This window comes from Camelus bactrianus, chromosome 20 (assembly GCF_048773025.1).
Source record: "Camelus bactrianus isolate YW-2024 breed Bactrian camel chromosome 20, ASM4877302v1, whole genome shotgun sequence".
Taxonomy (NCBI): domain Eukaryota; kingdom Metazoa; phylum Chordata; class Mammalia; order Artiodactyla; family Camelidae; genus Camelus; species Camelus bactrianus.
In genome coordinates this window covers 24,945,605-24,967,031 of record NC_133558.1, presented here as the reverse complement: position 1 = coordinate 24,967,031, position 21,427 = coordinate 24,945,605, and the positions used below count along the sequence as shown (strand labels likewise).

The window sequence follows — 21,427 nt, the reverse complement described above, 5'->3', positions numbered from 1 at the left end:
AAGTTTTTTCCTGGTTTTGATCTACGCTGGCAGAGTTATGAATGATTTCAACTTGGAACATGTATGGAACATACACCATAAACAGAGACCGTATGTTTGGAGTAGAATTTTTTAAAAAGAGACAAATCAACAGTCTTTCTAAAAGTCTTATAATCATTCTGAGAGGCAGACAAACATAGAAGCAAAAATTACATTTTTTAAAGTTACTCAACATAAATATAAATTAACACAGGCTAACTGCATAAAAGTGCTGTGAGAGACTAGAGTAATATTTGAGGAAATGACTAATGAGGAAAATGATTCACTTTCTCATCAGGCACACTAGCATAATCTAAAAGGAGAATTATTGGACACTAAAAACAATAGAGTGGATTTCTGTCTGATTGATTCAGAGTACTTTGAGAGATTAAATACTCAGATGAGTTCAAGGGAGTCAGTAGTATACAGAGTATTATACATCTGTTTATGCTTTCCAAAAACCTTCTAACACTTTTCTCTACTTAAAAGAGGAATTCCATCATATTAGGTAGTGTGGATTAGTGTGGATTTCATCATTGATAGCAAACAAAATTGCAATTGAAAACAAGGAACAAAGGATAAGGGAAAGGAGAACACAGGAGCATTTCTCATCCTCAGTGATAGCTTTATAGGTGACACTAAACTGAATTTGTGGAAAGGATTTTCATTGATTGTAATTGCAGGATTAAGGAGAAATGATATGAAGTACTTTTTTAGAGGAATAGGTTGTAAACTATGACCCAGATACATAAACTGGGAGTAAAGGAAACATTTGACAGCAGATTACAGAAAGGGGCTTTGGTAAGGACACCAGGTTGGAACCCAGTATCCACTGTCACTAACTAAATTTAGACAAATTACTTAACAGCTTTAAGCCTTACTTTCACCATGTATGTATAATTTGATGAGAATAATAATGCTTGCTAAGAGGATTTTTGGAAGGATTTAATAAGATAAATTATATACAGCATTTAATATAGGGCCTGGTACACAGGGAGCATTAAAGAAATATTGGCCATTATGATAATAATCATCATCATCATTATTGTTGTTACACATAATCTATTTGCTCAGCAGACATTCATTGAGTGTAGGCTCAACGTGTGAGACACTATGCCAAGTGTGGAAAAATGATAGGCACTGTCTTCAGGGAGCTCACTGTCTGTTCTGGCTGCTGGAGGAAACAGATGCGCACGACCAACTATAGAACAATAAGATAGATATCTTGTATAGGAGGGACGTTTGAGGCTGAAATTATAGAAAACAATGATCTCTCACCACTGTGGCACTATCAGAAGCAAAATGCTGGACTGTAGTCTGATCCTGTATTACAATATTTAGATTCTTTTATAATTCTGTTCTTTTAATTGAGGAAAAATACATATACACAGTGCACAAAACCTTTACGTATAGCTTGGTGAATATTTCCGTGTATATAGCCATGTAACCACTACTAGATGAAAATCATTCCATTTCTAGCATCCTAGAAGTTTCCCTCACTCTTTCCCAGTCATTACTTCTCCTAGAGGAAACTACTATTCTGGTTCCTGTCACCATAGATAAATTTAGTCTCTGTTGATCTTCATTTAAGTAGAATCACATAGGCAATGCTTAGGTTCTTATCTGGGCTAAAAGGGGGCATAAGAAGGACCAAGAGAATCAATTTTAGGTAATAAGAAATTTTTACTTACGAATATACGTTTGCCTGTATCTGCCAATCAGATAATCTTACCAAAGCCATGCAGACATTTTGGTAAGAATGAGAAGGAACCTGGAAACATGATTAAGGTTCCTGGGGCATACTAGTTATTAAGTTAGAAAGCATAGATTCCCCCATGAACAGTGGACTCAAGGATGTTACCTTTGGTCAGCCCAGCCAACTGGAGATGAGAGCTGGAGGAGTATGGAGGGAGGATTTGGGGACATCTTCTCCCTGAGAAGCCAATCTGAATACCTTTGCCACTTGGAGGACAGAGGCTGCCCGGGATTGGGTGACTTGTGAAAATAAATACCTAAAGAGAGAAGCCTCTCACTGCAGACTGACTCTACCTTCTCCCATCATACTTTTGTTGGGGATTCACTTTTTCTCTTTAGTCCTGGAAGTGTGTGGGCAAAGGAGACAAGTAGGAGGGACAGACTAGACATGGATCCCCTCATGCCTTCAACCCAAGGAAACAGCCAGGAAGGACATTCACAGCATTTGTATGTTTTCTCTCTGTTTAGGTTATTACTGTGGGACTGTGATGATCGGAGCTATAGCTACTACGTTGAGGTTTCCACCAACCAGCAGCAGTGGACCATGGTAGCCGACAGAACCAAAGTCTCCTGCAAGTAAGTTACTTTCCTTCAGGAATTTTTGCCAGTTTAAAAGATGGTCTTTCCAATGGGCCCAGAATGTTTCAGTGAAAATTCACAGAATCACCAAATTATATTCTCATTTGAAGGTTAAAACATTCTGATGAGCCTTTACTTTAGTTTTGACTCTTAAGTACTTGAATGAGAATTTACTTTAGATGACTGAAGACACTTTCCTTATTTTGTGGTTTGAACTTGACACTTAAAAATGGCACATATTTTCCCTTTTAAGTAGAGGGGGAAAAAGACACTTTCCATTTGCAATCCTCTCTGGAGCCCTCCCCCCACATCCCACCCTACTCCTTCAGGACTTTTTTCTTACTTAGAAATTTTTGCTGATGGAATACATGCTTTAGTAGTATTCTCAGACTATAGCTTCTTCCCCACCCTCATCTCTGTGTTAGTTACACTGTTACCTAAACTAAGGAAAGTTTATCTTAGGTCTCCATAGGAAACAGGCATTTCATGCATATGGCGTTGGGGCTCCGTTTGAGCTTATCTGGTTGTAGGAAGCCAAGAGGAAGGATTCTGTGAGTTCTGACCAGCTGAGAATCATGCTAAGAATGGATTTAACCACTGCTTGATTAAAATTAACACATTTACAGCCTCCTAGAAGTTTCCCTCATACCTTTTCCCAGTCATTATCTGAAAAGAGCTCAGTGACTTTTTGTGTAGAGCCAGATTCTCTGGGAGGTAAGATAAAGCAAATATCTGAGAGTTTTGGTTTTTTTTTAATTGAGATATGATTCACATACCATAAAATTCACCATTTTAAATTGTACAATTGAGTGGTTTTTAGTATATTCACAGAATTGTGCCATCATCACAATCTTATGTTCCAAAACAGTTTCATCACCCCCAAAAGAAACCTACCCATTAGCTGTCTCCCTGGTTCTCTCCAGCTGCCACATCCCCAGCACCCAATAATCTACTTTCTGTTGCTGTGGATTCACATATCTTGGACACTTCATATAAATGGAATCAAATAGTATGTGATCTTTTGTTCCAGATTTCTTTCACTTAGTATAATGTTTTCAAGGTTCATTTGTGTTATAGCATGTATCAGTATTTTATTCCTTTTTATGATCAAGTAATATTCTATCATATGGGAATATATATAGCACATTTTGTTTATCCCATTTATCAGTTTATGAATATTGGAATTGTTTCTACTTTTTGGCTATTATGAATATTGCTGCCATGGACATTCCTGTACAAGTTTTTATATAAACATATGTTTTAGTTCTCTTGGGTATATACCTAGGAATAGAATTGTTGGGTCTCATAGTAACTCTGAGTTTAAGTTTTGAGGAACTGCCAAACTTTTCCACAACAGCTGCCCCATTTTGCATTCTCACCAGCAATATATCAGGATTTCAGTTTCTCTACATTCTTGTCAGTACTTGTCATTGTCTATCTTTTTGTTGATACCCATCCTAGTGGGAGTGAAGTGGCATCTCATTGTGGTTTTGATTTGCGTTTTCCTGATGGCTGATGATGTTAAACATCTTTTCAAGATTTCATAATAGCATTATTGATGGCTTGTTTGATGCCATGTCTGACATCCTCACCATTATTTTTTTTAATTGAAGTATAGTTGATTTACAATTTTGTGTTAGTGTCTGGTGTACAGCATAATGATTCAGTTATACATATATATGTTCTTTTTAATTATAGGTTATTACAAGATATTGGATATAGTTCTCTGTGCTATACATTAGGACCTTGTTGTTTATCTATTTTATATGTAGTAGTTTGTATCTGCTAGTCCTAAACTCCCAATTTATCCCTCTCCCCATTATTATTATAGTGATTATACAGCATCTTTATATTGGTTAGGGTAACACTTGCTGCTATAACAAATAGTGGCTTCAACATGTCAGTGGCTTAACACCATAGTATATTTCTCAGTCATGGAACAGTCGATATAGGTGCTCCTTGTTGTCAGGTAGCTCTTCTGCATAGATGACTGAGGAGCCCAGGCATCTTCCTTCTTGTGGTTCTGCCATCATCTAGGGCCTCATCAGCATCATCTGCATCTAGCTGGCAGATGGGGAGAGAGCAGAGAGAAGGTCTACCTGGTTCTGAACAGGCTTGGTCTGGGTGTAGTGAACATCACTTCCACTTGCGTTCCACTGGGGAGAACCAGTTCGTTGCCACACTAGATGCTTGTAGGACTGGGACATGTAGTCAGTTCCTGGCTGGGCAGCTGCTTCTCAGTGGAGCACAAATCTTGTGGCCATCTCTACCATAGAATAAGAAAACTAACAATTATTTAGTAACTAGTATTCCTTTACTTTCATGTATTTTATCTCATTCTGTCTTGAATACAAAACACCTTGTGGGGTTTTGTCCTCACTTTATGAAAGAGGAAATGAAGGGCTCTTTCTGCTGTACCACAGTGTCTCCTAGTACCCAAAGCATTGCTCAACTAAACCAAGCCAGAGGGTGAAAACCGGGAAATGAAGTGATTCACTTACTTCCAACCTTTTTCAGAACCCTTTTTATATAGTAGGAAGGGGCTCATGAACAACCCCCATTTATCATTCCAGAGTCATTGCTTATTGGGTATACGGCTCATAGACCAGACCGTCTGTTTCCTCATCTTTTATACATGTCACTAGTTACCATCACCCATCTCTTCTGTCATTTTATGTGTTATAAATTGGATTCCTCATCTCTTTTATGTCACTCTGCTGAAGATGTTATGCAGTTGGGTTTTCAACAAGAACTGGTTGACCACTGACAGGGTACATATCATAATGATTTTATACTTGTTTAAATGGGTTCTTTCTTGATTCAAAAACTCATTCACTCATTAGAGCATCTCCTAGTAGCTTTGCATTAAGTCATCAACATCTTTTTTTCCCTCTTTCTCATTTTTTGTTTCCATTAGTTGGTGGGTTTCAATAATTTAAATGTTTTTAACCTTGCATGTTAGCACTTAAATACTATAGCAGTTTAAGTGTTTTACAAATTAATAAACAAATATTAGAAAAATAAGAGTAGTAGCAAGAAGGCAAATGCCTGTTAACTTTCTAGGAATCAATGGAGCCAAAGATTATGATTTTATGCTTATAGGCATAACCTGAATCTGTTGTGCTTCCCATTTTTGAGGTTAGGTCTTAAGAGATATAATAGAAGATATGCAGATGATAAAAGAAGAAAGCCTTTCCTTTCTAACTGATGTACTCCAGAGCAGTCCTCAAGAGAGGATCCTATTAGCTTCGAGAATTGTAATCTGTTTTTTTTTATTGAAATAAAGTATGTGAGTCATGTTATAAGTGAAATTCTATAGGATTTTTAAAGCGCATAGCCCTGCCTCTTGATAGCATTCTACCCCTACTCAGGAAATTACAGGACAGATTTTTGCTGTCCTCTGACAAAGACCTAGGGAATGAGATTCTCTGATGTCTCCCTGGAAGTCCTGGGATGGGATAGTTTCCTTTATTGGTATACTAAGTGCTTTCTGCTACAGTTGGAGCTTATCTTGTTTTACTTTCAGGATAAAGGCTCATTTTCTATTAGATAACCCTGTTTTTATATTGACTGATTTTGTTTTTTTCCACTTTATTGAGGTATAAGTGATATGTAACATTATATAAGGTTAGGTTGTACAACACAATGATTTGATACATGTATATATTACAAAATGATCACCACAATAAGTTTACCATATATCATCTTACCTAGTTATGATTTTATTTCATATGATGAGAACTTTTAAGATCTGCTCTCTTATAACTTTGAAATATGCAATACAATATTATTAACTATAGTCATCATGCTGTACATTGCATCCCCAGAGCCTACTTATCTTATAACTGAAAGTTTGTACCTTTTGACCACCTTCACCCATTTCCCCCACACCCCAGCTCTTGGCAACCATCAATCTGTTCTGTTTCTGTGAGTTCTTTTTTTTTTTTTTTTTTTTAAGATTTCACATATAAGTGAGATCATACAATAAGTTGTCTTTCTCTGAGTTATTTCACTTAGCATAGTGCCTGCAGGGATTATTCATGTTATCACAAATGTATTAACTGATTTTATAAAATTACTTCTTACCCCTCTTTTTTCACATCATCTATTCCTGTACCCTTTAGCTTTATTTCACAAGACTTTACATTGCAATCATTGGTTGCTTTTCTCTACTGTCTTCTAAATTGGTGAACCCTAAATACATGCCAGTATAGTAAGATACTAACATCAGCTTTTTTACTATAAATGTAAAACATGCTCATGGAAAATTAGTTTAAACAATTAAAAAAGATATAAGCGAAAAGTAAAATTTTACCTTCCTATCTTGTTTCATTCCTCAGAAATAACTACTTTTGACTTTTTCTTTTAAGTTTTTGTAACTTCTCGATTATAAATATTTTTATATCTCTGTTTATTAGTTTATCAACTATACTGACTCCTTGCTATAAAAAAAAATGAAGAATTTAGCTCACTTTAACGACTCCTCATTTTTTTGTGAATTGTGTTTTTATTTTTAGTTCTGCTATTAATTACCTTTTAAAATTAAACAATATACTTACACCTCTATTTTTTGATCCATCAATTGTGGGCAGTATTTCTTGACTCCTTACTATGTTAAGGAAGAGATTACCCCCCTTACATTTCCCTCTGTCTCTCATCTATTAGCTGTCCCACCATATTGACATTGTGAAGATTTACGATATTTTCTTTTTTTTTAACTTACAGTTAAATCTTCCATGTGTTGGCTATAAATTGATCCTGAAAAGGGAAAAACATTAAGAACTTATTATAATATTATGATTATATAAACATTGTTCACCACAGATCTGGTAATTCATTGAGTCTGTAGTGAGGGTGGTGCTGCTCTATGTCACTAAACTTGTGTCCCTCTTGGAAGAATTGTACTGTGTTCATATCACAGATTGGGTTTTCTTACAAGTGCTCAGAATTATTCCACAAATGATAAATAGCTTCATATTAGGCAACTTTTAATTTTCTTGGGAGTTCCTTATTGCCTCTTTTTCCTGTTACAGAAGCTTCTGAAGCATACTTGTTGTCCATTGGTTAATTATTTTTAACTGAAGTATAGTTGATGTACAATATTATGTAAGTTACAGGTGTACAATGTAGTGATTCACAATTTTAAAGGTTATACTCCATTTATGGTTATTGTAAAATATTGGCTATATACCACCCTGTGCTGTATACTATGTCCTTGTAGCTTATTTTATACATATTAGTTAGTACCTTTTAGTTCCTTACCCCTATCTTGTCCCTCCCTCTTCCCTCTCCCGACTGGTAACCACGAGTTTATTCTCTGTCTGTGAGTCTGTTTCTTTTTGTTATAATCACTAGTTTGTTGTATTTTAAGATTTCACATATAAGTGATAGCATACAGTATTTGTCTTTCTCTGTCTGACTTATTTCACCTAACATAATGCCCTCCAAGTCCATGCATGTTGCTGAGGATGACAATATTTCATCCTTTTTGTGGCTGAGTTAGTATTTCATTGTGTATATATGCATCATATCTTCTTTATCCATTCATCTGTTTTTTTTTTTATTGAGTTATAGTCAGTTTACAATGTTGTGTCAATTTCCAGTGTAGAGCACAATTTTTCAGTTATACATGAACATACATATATTCATTGTCGCATTCTTTTTTGTATCCATTCATCTGTTGATGAACACTTAGGATGCTTTCATATCTTGGCAATTGTAAGTAATGCTGCTTTGAACATTGGGATACACATGTCTTTTCAAATTAGTTTTTTGGGGAAGTTTTTTTTTGATATATATATATACTTAAGAGTGGAATTGCTGGGTCTTATGGTAGTTCTGTTTTTAGTTTTTTGAGAAACCTCCATACTGTTTTCTATAGTGGCTGCACCAGTTTACATTCCCATCATTGGTTGAACAGACTGCTTCCTAGGCGTACTCTACAGCTGTGATCCTAATTTTTTTTTTCTGTCTAGGTTGATTCCACTGTTTCTTGGATTTCTTTTTCTTTTTGTAGAATGTGGATAAAAGGGTAATGCTTTTTCCTTTGAAGAAAGATACTGATCTTGATCCCAGTTACCTTTCTAGATCTGTCTCCTTGAAGACCTGACAGAGGTAGAATGTCAGCTGTGGCTGACATAGGCAACATTGCTTATGATAAAAATTACCCCGATTGGTAAATTGCATCTGGCCTGGGAATCTGGTTGGAAGTCATAGCTTTGGGTTTTCTCAGTGTGATGAAAGTTCTGGGTCAATGTTTATGGAGCTATTATGAAAGATAGTACTTTTGATTTAGAATTCTAGGCCAGAGTGGCTCCACACTTACCAGTGTGAGTCTTGTACACTCACCTGAGCTGTCACCAGTTGGAACAGCTCCTGCACAGTCATGTGGACTGCTGCAAGGACTCCCCCTGAGGAGAAATGCCTGCTGCTACCCTTCTTCTTCTGTGTTTCCTCCTATCTCTCTTGGGTGAATTTGAAGCCAAGTGTGGCTTGATTGGGTCTTAGTTAAGAAGATCCCTCATGGGCATTGGACAGAGTAAATCTATAGTACATTTTTTTCAAAAAGAGTATATGGAAACCAAATTTTCAGAATACTTACATGCCTGAAGTATAGTTTGGGTATAGTTTCTTCAGAGTTTTGAAAGCTTGGCTTTATTGCCAGCTAGCATCTAATGTTACTGATTAGAAATCTGATATAATCTGATTCTTATTCTTTGCAGTAATTTATTTTTCCCTATAGAAGCCTTTAGGATCTTTTCATCCTTGAGGGTCTTAAATTTCACAATGATACGGCTGAAAGTGGGTCATTTTTTTTTCCTTCCTGCACAGTTTGCTTCTATATGGAAATCTGCCCAATTCCCTTCAGTTTTATGAATAATATTTCATCCACCTCCATTTTCTAGAAATTCAACAAAATCTTGATTTGCTAATAGCCTTCCCTCCAGTGTGCAACACTTTTATGAATGTATTCCCTTTGTATTTCTTTGATGTCACCTTATTGGCTTCTAGGAAGGGAGGAAGGAAAATGTGCCTGTAATGTTGGCCATCTTGAACCTGAATTCTCAAAAGCTCTTCTGCATGGACTGTTGATACTCCCCAGGGTCCCACGTCCTTTTCCTTTCATTCCTGTGCCTGGCTGCACTTCTCCTGTGTTATGTAGCTGTCTTGTCTCCTGCCAGCACGTACTCCTTGTACATTGACCTCATTCATATTCGTTTTTTTTAACCATCTCTTTACTTTGTCATGGTCCCACTGACTGATAACTCTGCCTGCCAAAGTCTTAGTGATTGCAGCCATCATCTGTCCAAGACTGTGCCCTTGGCAAACATTTTAGCAAATAGAAAAGGTACAAAAATTGGGTAATACCGAAAATTCTTTTTCCACTGGAGAATTCTGTGGTCACAATCTGGAACTACCTAGTATTTCTAGATTTTAGCCTAATTTTCTCACAAACTGCGTGCCAGATATACTATCCAGATTCCCCTTTGAGTAAGTTTTCTTCTCCAGCCTAAGTGTTCATTAAAAATGATGTTGTAAAGAATTTTTAATAACTTAAAAAAATACTTTTATAGTAAGGTTTTTAAGCAGGATATAAAATTATGGAAGTACTATCCTAAGTAGGGAAAAAAATTATGGAAGAAGGAAGCCAAAAGGAAATATGCCAAAATGTTAATAATGGTTGACTTTGTATATTGGGATTAGGGATATTATTTCTACTTTCCTTCATTTTTGACCAATTTACATGTACTTCTTTTAAAATCAAAACGAAAACCTCATTTGAAAAAGATTTTTTCTTCTAGCTGCAGCCATAAATGTTTTGTAGACATCTGTCCTTGCCATTATTTGAGTAGCATATGCTGGCAGAGTGGCATGATTTATTTACTGTCAGCAATAAATTAAAGAAATTAAATAAGTGCTATACATAGCAATATCCTAGTAGCTTTTCAGAACCTTGAAGCCACTTACCCTAAGCACAAGTGCTTCCCTGAAAAGGACACCTGAGCCACATTTTCCTTGTGCTTCTCCCCTTGGGCCTCTTAGATCTCAGTTCTCCAAGAGCACTTCTTCCTTTCGCCTTTCCCCAGGACTTCAGAGGTCCATTCCCTTCTGGGTTTCCCCACTCAGCGAGGCCTGACCTACTTGAGACCTTGGAGCACCATCTTGGATCAGGCATTTCTGCAGCCTTCTAACTGAACATTTCTTCCCTGCGCCTTCCCTGAGAAGCGCTTTGACAGTCTCATGTCACCTGGAAAGTCCTCTGTGGGGTCAGCTTCAGCATGACGATATTCCTGTCTGAGGAGCAGCGTCCTCCTTGCTAAATATACTGTCATCTAGTCCTGGGGAAGGGCAGCGTTCTGTTCTGGGGTCTGTTTCTAGAGCTGGAGCTATTTATTCGCTAGGAATCTTAGAACAAGGAGTCATGATTCCTTCTCTAAGTGCTGCAGTGGTTGAGGACAACGGGGTAAATTAAAGGTGGACAGTTACAGCCTGAGTAAACTCAGCCAAAGTGTAGCAAGATTGAAAAACGGGATGTTTAAGCCTAGACTGTTTACCTTGCCTGCATCTTCTTTGCCATTGTTAGTGATAAAATTGTGAAAGCTGACACTTAACAAATGAAAATCCTGGCTTGGTTCCAGGAGGTCACTGCTAACTGTGTGACCTGGGGGTTGTGTGTCGAGGACATGGGGTCACTAATGTGATGCAATAGAAAAAATGTGGGTTTTAAAAGAGAAAATGTCTTCACTACTGACACTGCTGATGAGAAGTTCATATTTAGTGTCAAGTTTTAGTTTGTGGGATGGAATGGTAGCTCTTGGCTGTCAGATTGGGCCTGTATTGAAATAATCACCTTCCCGTGAGTCTGCTGTGGTAACAGATGGGCCGCTCTCCTTACACCCCCTTCTCTGTGCGCTTGGAGGAGTGTGCTTGCTGCTTGAAGTGTTGAGCCAGTTAATGGGCTCTGCTTGTGTAATTGTCACTTTTAAAATGTTCAAAGGAGATTTTATTTTTCTCTTTTCATACTTAATTCCAGTTTCTACACAGCATTTGACAGTAATGAAGAAGGCTAGTCATGTTCTTTCCTGTATTTGTTTTAAAGGGCAAACGTTGGTATTAATTTTTTTCAAGAGTTTTAGAACTTGAATGATAGAGAAACATGTACCTGTAAGAGGAATGGAAGAAAAAAAAAGCAGGGTGCGGTGGGGTGAATAACAGAAGTCAGATAAAACACATACAGAGGACAAGTCTGTACTGGCAGGCCCCTGGGTTATGATGCCATATGAGAGCCTGCCCTGTAGAAGGTGTCTGTCTGAGACACCAGACTTGGAGACACTTGTTAATCAAACTGTTGATTATGGGGTTATGAAGTACCAGGAGTAGAATATTTTGGAGTAAAAAATATCAAAAGGGAATCAGTCACTCTTCCCTGCACATATGGAGAAGGGATTTATCTTTTGTATTGCAGAAAGTTTTTATGGAAAAATTTACCCCTGTGTTGGAAGCCACGTGGAAAGTAGATTTTGATGCTACTGTGTGACCTGAGTTGTAAATTTAGAGCTATCTGCAGGTTCTGTGGACCGCTGGCAAAGAGGCTCATCCCCACCCAGAACATCTGACAGGTGAAGGTGCTGGAAGGAAATGAAATCCCCCAGATAGCAAACGATCAGGAGGGAGAAGCTGAGAACAATTTTCCTTCTTCCTTGCTTAACCCAGGAGCCACGTTATTCTGTGAGGATAATAATTTTTCCACACCTATTATAAAAAAATAAATAAATAAAGCAAACCTCAGTAAGAGTTTCTCAGTGAACTGTGTGAGCACACTTAAAATGTACATGGTCAGAAAGATTTTCCTTTTATTATGGAAATAGCTTTTGTATTAATATTATATTCCAAATGACAAAAATCAATCAAGACCACCTAGTCCAACCATCATCATCTCTCTCCTCTCTCCTCTGCTCTGCTAACTGCCTCCCCTATTCTCTCTGTACCCTCCCTCAAGTTTACTTCACTTACTGTAGCCAGAGTGGCATTTTTCAAGCACAACTCTGGTATTATACCTGCTTAGAACCCTTACCTGCTCTCGGGGTAAAGACCACAGTCTTCCCATGGCCTGGAGCGCCTGCACTATCTGGCCCCTCCTGCCTCCCCAGACTCACTCTGCATCACTCTACCTGTGCTCACATCATCCGAGCTTCCTGCCCTGTCCCACCACACCTCATGCTCTGCCTTCCCACAGAGCCTTTGCACATGCCATGGCCTCTGGAGCCCACACCCCTGCCCTTTGTCTGGTTAACCCTTATTATCCTTTTGTTCTCAGCTCAAGGCCACATTCTCAGGAAAGTCTGCCCTGACCACCCATCTCAACCATTGCTTTGCTGTTTTCTGTCATAGAGCTGAGCTTCTTTCCTTCACAGCTGATACTGCAGTTTGCACTGACACTTTCCCTAGCGTGGTTATTCAGTTATGGTAGTTCTTCCCTACTAGAACATAAGCTCCATCGGAGCAGGCATCTGGCCTGCTCTACTCGCTCTTACCCATGGTAGCCTAGCAAGGACCTAGCAGTTGTTCTGTTGTCTGAATGAATAGCCAGTCATGCATACTTGTTGGCTTCTTTGTCCTGCTACCGTCTGGAGCTGTTGTCAGCATGAGGCTCAGTTAGGACATCTGTCCATCCCAGCTTAAGTGCTGTCACATAGAACAAGGAGGAGTTTGTGGGAGGAAATTAAAGTTGCTCGTTGACCTGATAATGTAGTCCTTTTAGACTAGGTATGTGTCTTCCCAACTTCTCTTTATTAATCTATTATTGGTCTCTCATCCTTGATTTATTTATAGCCTTCTTCCACAGATTCAGTCATTGCCAGAGGTTCAGTTTTCTCTGGCCTCCACATCTATCCTTGCCCCTCACTTAATGACTTGGATCCCCCTGTAACAGTTTATCACTTGAGATGGGTTACTGGCTGGATTGGTTACTTTATTTTTAAACACTCTTAAACACTCTTAAAGTTTTTCTTTATGGAAGGGCTGAGTGCTTTAAAAACTGTTTGCCAGCTGCACCCCGTTCACTTTGGAAATTGATTTGATTTAAAATCTCAAATTTGTCAGGTTAATATGTTTCAGTTGTTTCTCTGGATTTTCAGGGTAAAAAGTTAAATAAAGAGGAGGGAACTGCCTTAATCTCTGGAGAGGAACTCTTAACCACTTGTCAAGGCATTTCCCTATGCCTTTCCCAGCAAGGTAGTCTGTCCAACAGAACAGACCTTGCTCTGAAATTCTGGAGCTCTGGATCCTTCCCATGGTTTTAGGATGGCTTGCAAGGGGTCCAGAGAGGTGCTTGGGAGGCACCCCTTACCATGGCCAAGCCTTGATTAACCCCTTCCCTGAGACAGACATTGCCAATAAAGCCATGCAAACTGCCCCTCATGGGCCTCTAGTCAGAGTCACATAACCCTAAGGAGGCAAGCAATCTGAGAGCCTAGAGACACCAGAGAAGCAGCTGTCATAGAAATCCCTGTATAAAAATGAATGGTCAGCATGTGGTCTGCAAAAAAAAAAAAAAAAAAAAGGAAAGCAGAGCCTACTTGTTGGTCAGGGAGCAAAGGCTGCAGGAAAGAAAGTCAGTGTAGTTCTGATGATGTCTTTTTCGAGTGGCCTGTCTCTGTTTGTCCCGGTGGAAATAAGAAGTGCTGTCTCAGTAGTCATGCCCAATTAGCCCTGATCCAGCTCGATCCCAGAGTGCTAAGAGGCTGGTGTTTTCTTCCTATGTTTTAAAAAAGGGGGGGGGGGGGCGGGAGGAGAGACTGTTCCTATGAATTCAGATGTTCAGCATGCACATAGAATTCATTTTTAGAGCTAAAAGAGCACTCTTCCTTGGCGGTCTGATTCATTCTTTTGGCTTCAGGGGTCTTTTTCATTCCTATTTTTCTATTAAATGGTGGCCCCTTCTAGGATGGCTTATCAAACTCAGTTTGTCGAAAACTAGGCTCATTGTTGTCTTTCCCCATAGAGCAGTTCCTCTCTTTTGATGTCCCTGCTCCTGTTGATGGTAATAAAACTTCTCTCAAGCATCTCTTACCCCTTTGGCTCCTTCCTCTCCCTTGCCCTCCATAACTAGTCGGGTACTGTGTCTTTTCTTTTGCACCATTTCTTCCTTATTTCTATTTGCATTGCTTCCATCTTAACTCAGACTTTCATACTTCTCTCCCAGAGTATTATAGTAGCCTCCAGTGCATTTCCCTCCATCTCTACTTTGTTTACATCATTGCTGTTCTGGTGTCCGGAACACTGTTGCCAGGTTGGTCTGGCTGTGATGTCTTATGCCCCTGTACAGGCACCTCCAGGGGTCTACTGAGAAAAGCCTCAGATCCTCGCCTGCATCATCTTCTGTCTCTACATGACCAGCTTTCCCCAAATATCTTATTTTCAAATATTCTGTCCCACTGTTAGGCCTCATGTCCAGATTTCAAATATACAATTACCGTATCTCTCTGACTCTCTCCAAACTTTCTAATCTTTGTCTCATTTATTTTCTCTCTTTATAGATTTCCTACTTTCCTTTCAGTCTGGTCCAGTTACTGTTGCCAAATGAGTCTGTGCTTTAGATCAGCTAATTATCTTTATTTCCGCTGGCTGATCTTCAGGTCTCTACCTGTCCTCTGTTCCCTTCAAGATCCAACCAGAAATGTTCTTTGAGGTCTTCCTTGATCTTTCTCCTCCCAAATACAAGTAACTGCTCCTTTAGCTGAATGCCTACTATAATTTGTTTACGTATAAGTTGGTAACATTCACTTTTTCTTGGGTCTGTTTCAGAGAAAGGAGAAAATCAAGGGGCTTGGCTGGGAGAAAGTTTGCTTTTTAAAAATCTAGCCATTTTTCAAGGTGCAATGGTGTCTACCTCCCTTGGAAGTACAGGGCCAGATGTCTCCAGAATAGCCTGTAGTTGGTAGGTCTGTCATCAAGTGCATAGCCCCACAACTTTGATTCAGTTATATTTGTTGAGTGACTATAGTGTGCAGAGGCTGAGAAGGAAAATACTGAGGAGACAGGAAGACATTTCTCCTCTGAAGGAACTTACAGACTGTACACAACTTCTGAACATTTGGGAAACATCACAAAACACACACACACACACACACAGAGTGTAACTTACAAAACAGGATCCTATAGTCATAAAATATTGTAACTCAACGTACCTTGGAAATCAGAGTCCAAGCCTCTCATTTTACACATGAGAATCTGAGACTGAAGGCACAAGTGCCTTTCTCAAGTCCTCATTTAATGGAAGGGTTCAGATTAGAACCCAGTTCTCCTGATTGAGTCCCCTTTGCCTGGAATTTTGTATGGTCTATAAGACCATAGTAAAAAGCATATACATAAGGGCTGTAAGAATATAGACATGATCAGAAATTTTATCAGAAAATTTTTCTGATAAAAATCATTTCAGCCTAACCACCTAGTACTCGCCCACATTATAGCTGGGAAAAAATGGTGTTTTACCAACAAAAGGGACTTAGGAACTTCAGATTTAAAAATCACATAAATGTACAAGTCAGTGGACTCACCTACTAGAAGGTATGATGAAGACTATAGATTACAAAGAAATCCACTTGTATTTTCATATAATTTCCTACCTTGCTATCACTACTACTTCCTCCACATGATATTAATTTGACCAGCATATTAGCTGTATCATAATACATACTTAAAAAGTTGGTTTTAAAATTATAGTCTCTTCACCAGATTACCTAGGGTTTCATTACCCATATTTAGAGTCATTAGCTCCTGTTTTTCTTCCTTTTTCTTCCTGTTGCCTACTTTTTAAAAAATCATTACACTGTTCATTAGACCATTTATTAGACTGTTTCTTCCTACTAAAAGATACTTGCATGTGTGCTTTTCCTCTGTTTTAAGCCAAGAACCGTAAAGCATATTTTCCCCACAGTTGACATTTTCTTTTCATGATCCCTTGAAATGGAATGTAAGTGAATTTCACCGTGGTGGTTGTAAATTACGTACTGAGTATCAGTAATAAACATTTCTTACAAAGTTTGAAGTGTAGTTTCAGAGTGGTGATCATCTGGAATTGCACACATTTACCAGATGTTTTGGAAGGAGTTAGTGAGTGCTTTCTGGTCATACACTTTTCACCTCTTTATCCAAATTTATACAGCAGTGCGGAGCCCACATAATAAACCTAAACCTAGCAAAAGAGTCTGTACTGTCAGTAATGTGGCTGTGCTGTCACCTTGTTCATCCTTCTTCCTCAAGGCAGAGTTGCACATGAAACTTCTCCTAGAGTGCTCTGGTTTTCCTCTGGTCCCCTGCTTCCTCATTTCCGGTTCTTAAAGCCTTTAGTGTAAGTTTCTTGTTGGGGGGGGGTGATCCTAGGCCAAGGAAGGCAGCAGTGTTGGTACTGCTGCTATCAGATGAAAGTAACTTGTTTATATTGTTCTTTTTTCCTTACTAATTCTCTAAGGAGTTACTGAACTCTCTGTAGGATTTGGCAGAGGATAGATAAATTTAATAGAAATTCAGACTGCCAGAGCTTTGAAATATATAGTCTTTTCTCTAGGGTGTGCTGGGGGTAGGGGAGAAGCTTGTTTCACGTTTCTGAATCTTCTCAGATTTTTTCCTAATTAAAATAAAAATCCAGACCTACACTGATCTAATCTCGAGATCACAGGTTTAAACTAACAAGAGGACATGATTCCAAAGTTCATGGTCTCATAGCACCACTGAGCCTGTTTACCACAGCCCCTGCCTGTTTGTCGGTACTTCAGGTGGACCGACTAAAAGCATCAGGTGCACGGAGATGTGGGTATATTGCCCTGCAAGGACAGAGAGCCACAGTAAGTTCATGTAGTAATCAAGTTTTTAGTAAGACATGGCATGTACTGTGATCTACAATTACAGATGCATTCATTTTTGGATTTCTAGTCTGATTTTCAAATTTATACCTTCACATTGCTTTAATGTCATATTCTTACATTAATATTAATTAACCATAAATTTCTGAGGAGATGAGAAGGGAGCACAGGGCGCAGTCTTCTAAGCTGTTCGTATTTGTGGATGGAACAACTGATATTCTCAGGCACTATTTTCTCCTTTTGTCGCTTTTTTAACTAAGATTATCATTCAGTTCATACTGAATCATCGCCCTGCTAAAACCCTCAATCTGTGGGGCATAGACCCATGTTAACTCAAAAATGCATCATTGATCCGTCTGTAACTTAGACGTATTTTTGCCACTGCTCTCGATCACTGTGCTGGGTGCTTCCCTCCTCTCACGGGTTCATTAGCAGAGCTTCCCAGTCAGCTCTGGACAAGTAGTGGCCGAGGGGCCTTGATCCAAATGTCAATAGAGGCATTTGTGGATTCTGACACACTTAGCGAGATCAGATCTTCTCTGAGCATATCAGTAGGGATGACATTTACAGGAGCAAGCAGCATGTTAAATCTGGAAACACATACTACATAGACGAGTGGGCTCAGCCTTGGTGGATAAATAAAGATCACTCCTTCTCCCTTCAGCCTGCTGGAGGGAAGTTCAGGTGTGCCTTTGAGCAGAGATCTTCCCGGAGATGCCAGGATTGCAGCCTGCACCCTCAGTCCACTTCTTTGTTACCTTTGTACTGGAAACAGTAACCTTGGCCAAGGGAGGCTGAGCAAATGGAGCAGGTTTTGTTGGGTGCCTGTGCTGTGGCCCTGGCTGCCCTCTCTGACGATACGTGTGCTATTCAATTTGTAATGAGCACTTGCAGTTTCTGTAAACTGTGTAATACCATATAATAAGCAGTAATTTTCCTTGATAACAGGAGGTTTCTGCTTGGCTTTCAGTGATAGCCAAAATGTGGGTGGTAGTTGGTTTTTTTTTTTCCCTTTCACCAGTAGGATGAATTTTCAGAGGCATCTTCTTTTCACAAGATAGATTGACAAGTTGTTTTCCAAATGTGTCCAAAATGTGTAATGGCTTATCTTGCCTTTAAAAAGTCAAAGTCAAATAAAATGGTTCTGAAGTAGCCATTTATAGTAAAATGACTATATACATTCTTAAGCTCGTTTTAGCTGTCTCCTGGCTGTGCTTTTTCCTCAAGGGATTAGTAACTTGAAGCTTAGCCCAATAGCTTGGATGATAAAACTGCCAAGTCTCAGGTTATTGTTTTAAAGTTTTCTCCAAGAGATTATATCTTAAGTATAAAATGAACTCGCCCTAGATAACTTGGTGCCCTTCCTTGAGAGACGAAGGCCATTGTGCTGTGTAGTCTTCTCCCCCGAGTCACACACTGTCGAGATTGGTTGCAGTTCTTGCTCTGATTTTTTTTTTAATCATTAGGAAATACTGTTAGAAAAGAAATGGACACAGCTTTACATTACATCCCCAGCTCTGTTCAAAGTCATCTCTTGACTTTCCCTTAATGCTCAGAGCACCATAAATTCAGTGTTTTTCTGCAATAAATTAAGATTGCTTTTTCATCAGACTGTCTTCTCCCTTTCTGAGATATGGCTTGTATTATCTATTCATTCATTTATTTCTTTAGGCCTAGTAACCACTTATCCCTATCAGATGGCTGTGCAAGACCAGCAGCTGTTGATTTTGTGGTATCAGGGAGGTCTTATGAATCATGTTAATGGGAGCCTTGGTACTTCCATGATCACTGGGCACTGCCATTTATCTGTCACAGAGCAGGCCTTCCTGTAGATTTCTTACCTGGCACTTCGATGTGTCTGACTTGCTAAAACTTGGATACCAGCAAATGGTGGCAACTAAAATGCAGAAGTTGCTTGAGCTGACCTCACATTTAAAAGATGATTGCACCTTTTTGGCACAAAAGGTTGGATTTGTTCATCAGAATGATAGATTGATCCTCAGTTTGTGCAGAACTGTGTGAAGTTATGAAGAAAAGAGAAGATAGGCCACTTCCCTTAGTCGGCTTCAAAAATAACATACACATCAAAAAAGACTCTCCTATCTGTTAACTCTTTCCAGGTGTCGCCTAAGGAGGAAACTGAAGTTGAATAATTGTTTTATTCCTGTGTCTGCTGAAAATTTCATTCAAATCACAGAGGAACTAGTGTACAGTTTATGAAGGCAGTTTATTAGAACTGAAAAGCAAGTGAGTCACACTTGTGCAGAGTGTGGCTGCTGATCAGTGAGGCGTGGGAGGTGGGTGTGCTGGGCCGGTACTGGGCTTCCCACCCACCCCAGCATTTCCAGTGTTGCTCGGGTAGTGTTTCTCGTCCATTTGACACATCCGTACTCTCGTAGCTCTTTGTTTCCCAAATCTGAATCCAGATACACCATCTCAGTGGCTCTGGGGCTTAGGGAGCTATTGTTTTGTTTTCTTCCTCCCCCACACGGCCTTCCCCTGAAAGGCTACCCTGCAGGTGAAAGTGAATCGACTCTGCTTGTGACGCGCACTGACCCAGGTGGGGGCAGAGTTTTCATCAAACACCAATAGAGCAGCCCATTTTCTGCTGAAACCTCTGGAGTCCTCGTATCACTGGGGCACACATTTTCCAGTTTGTTCACTGGAATTTGATTTCTAGCCCAGCAAGTTGTCTTTGGGTTTACTTAGATCGATGTAATTAAATTAGAATTTATAGTCTTATGATCCTTTCACTTACAAATTTTACATGGAGACCCCCGGGTACTACAGGTAAAACATTGTGTATTGGCAGTCAGTCATGATCAAAATGAGTGTCTTTCCTTCAGAGCAGAAGTGGTTTGCCGTACGTTTGATTTGAATGTTACTGCTTTGCTTCTGTCAGGATGTTGGCTATTTGGCTCTCAGCTTTCAGGGTAGCTTCCCAAGTTTTCTGAAATGATGTCACAGACCAGTGTTTTTTAGAAGCGTATGTACATCACATGATTCGTTAACTTTAGTATAATGAAAAATAAAGTAAGGAGGAAAAGTTATGGAAAACTCAGGATTCTATTTTCAAAGAGAGAACCTAAAATTTGTATGTGTTGCCAATTCCTGGACTCCGTGCTGTTTGGAAAAGGGGCTAAGGAGGATAAGTATGTAACGGAGAGGGAGTGGGGAGAAGGGTGTGGGGAAGCAGTGTAAAAGCTGTTCTCATGGCTGTTGTTTCTTAGATGAAGCACTCCTTTCCTTTACGAACATCTAACTTATGTCTTCAGAAATGAGGATTCTGGCTCTATAAAGAGTCGAGTCTTGGGTTCTAGACTCTGAAATCTTGTCCCATGCAGCACAGTTATGCCAAGTGGTGGGAAATGTTCTTTTCCCTTAGGCCAGAAGCCCTTCAGTGATACTTTGCACAAGGGATCTGAGGGCAGCACTGTATTTCAGTATCATTGGTTCCCCCGTGTGTTTTGTTTTATGCATTTGAAAACATTTTGAGAAGGGGTTCATAGGCTTCAGCAGACTACTGGAGAGATCATGGCACAAAAAAGGGAAGGTCTGAGTGTCTTAACAAACACTCACTTATGAAAACCTTCTGATAAAGCAGACATTTTGAAAAAAGGAAGCGTGGGTTTACAGACATCCTTGTTACCTGATTTCTCCTTCATCTCCTGTAACCTCATCCATCTGGGGTACACCATAGGTCTAGGGCCTTTGCCACTAAGATGAGCATGTCAGGTTCATCTTTGTCACTGACCTCTCCGTCTTAAACCTTGAAATGTGGTGATGTCAGTTGTCCCACTTCAGCCAGTGGTGCTGGGAGCAGGATGAAGTTCTTTGCAGTGGAACTCGAGCTCTCCCCACCAGGCTCAGATTTCAGAAGCATTTCTCTCTTTGGAGCTGCATTTGCACATAATTCCTGAAGATTTGTTCTAAGAGATCAGGCCTGGGGGAATGTGACTGCCCCTGGCTTCACTTCAGCCCTGGCTCTAATGCTCCAGGCCTGCCCGCCTTCTTTCAGGACTCTATCAGCTAGGGAATACAGTCTCCTCCTGCTGGATGCCTGTGCAGACCTTTCCCATTCAGCGCATTTTTATGAAGTCAGTTGACCTTGAACAACATGGGGGTTAATCCACATATGACTTATAGTCAGCCCTCTGTACCCACGGTTCCTGCACATCCATGGATTCAGCCAACCCCGGACCTTGTAGTGC

At 39.5% G+C, this 21,427-nt stretch overlaps 1 protein-coding gene across 18 annotated transcripts in view; it reads left to right on the top strand.

The window, feature by feature from the left end:
- The window catches only part of BTBD9 (BTB domain containing 9), a 357,333-nt gene that overhangs the window by 274,280 nt on the left and 61,626 nt on the right, over nucleotides 1-21,427 (top strand). For all 18 annotated transcript variants that reach the window (XM_074348624.1, XM_074348615.1, XM_074348621.1 and 15 more), the window contains one exon: nucleotides 2,242-2,349. In XM_074348624.1, coding sequence (XP_074204725.1) covers nucleotides 2,242-2,349 — 108 coding nt within the window. The remainder of the gene's footprint in view (nucleotides 1-2,241; nucleotides 2,350-21,427) is intronic.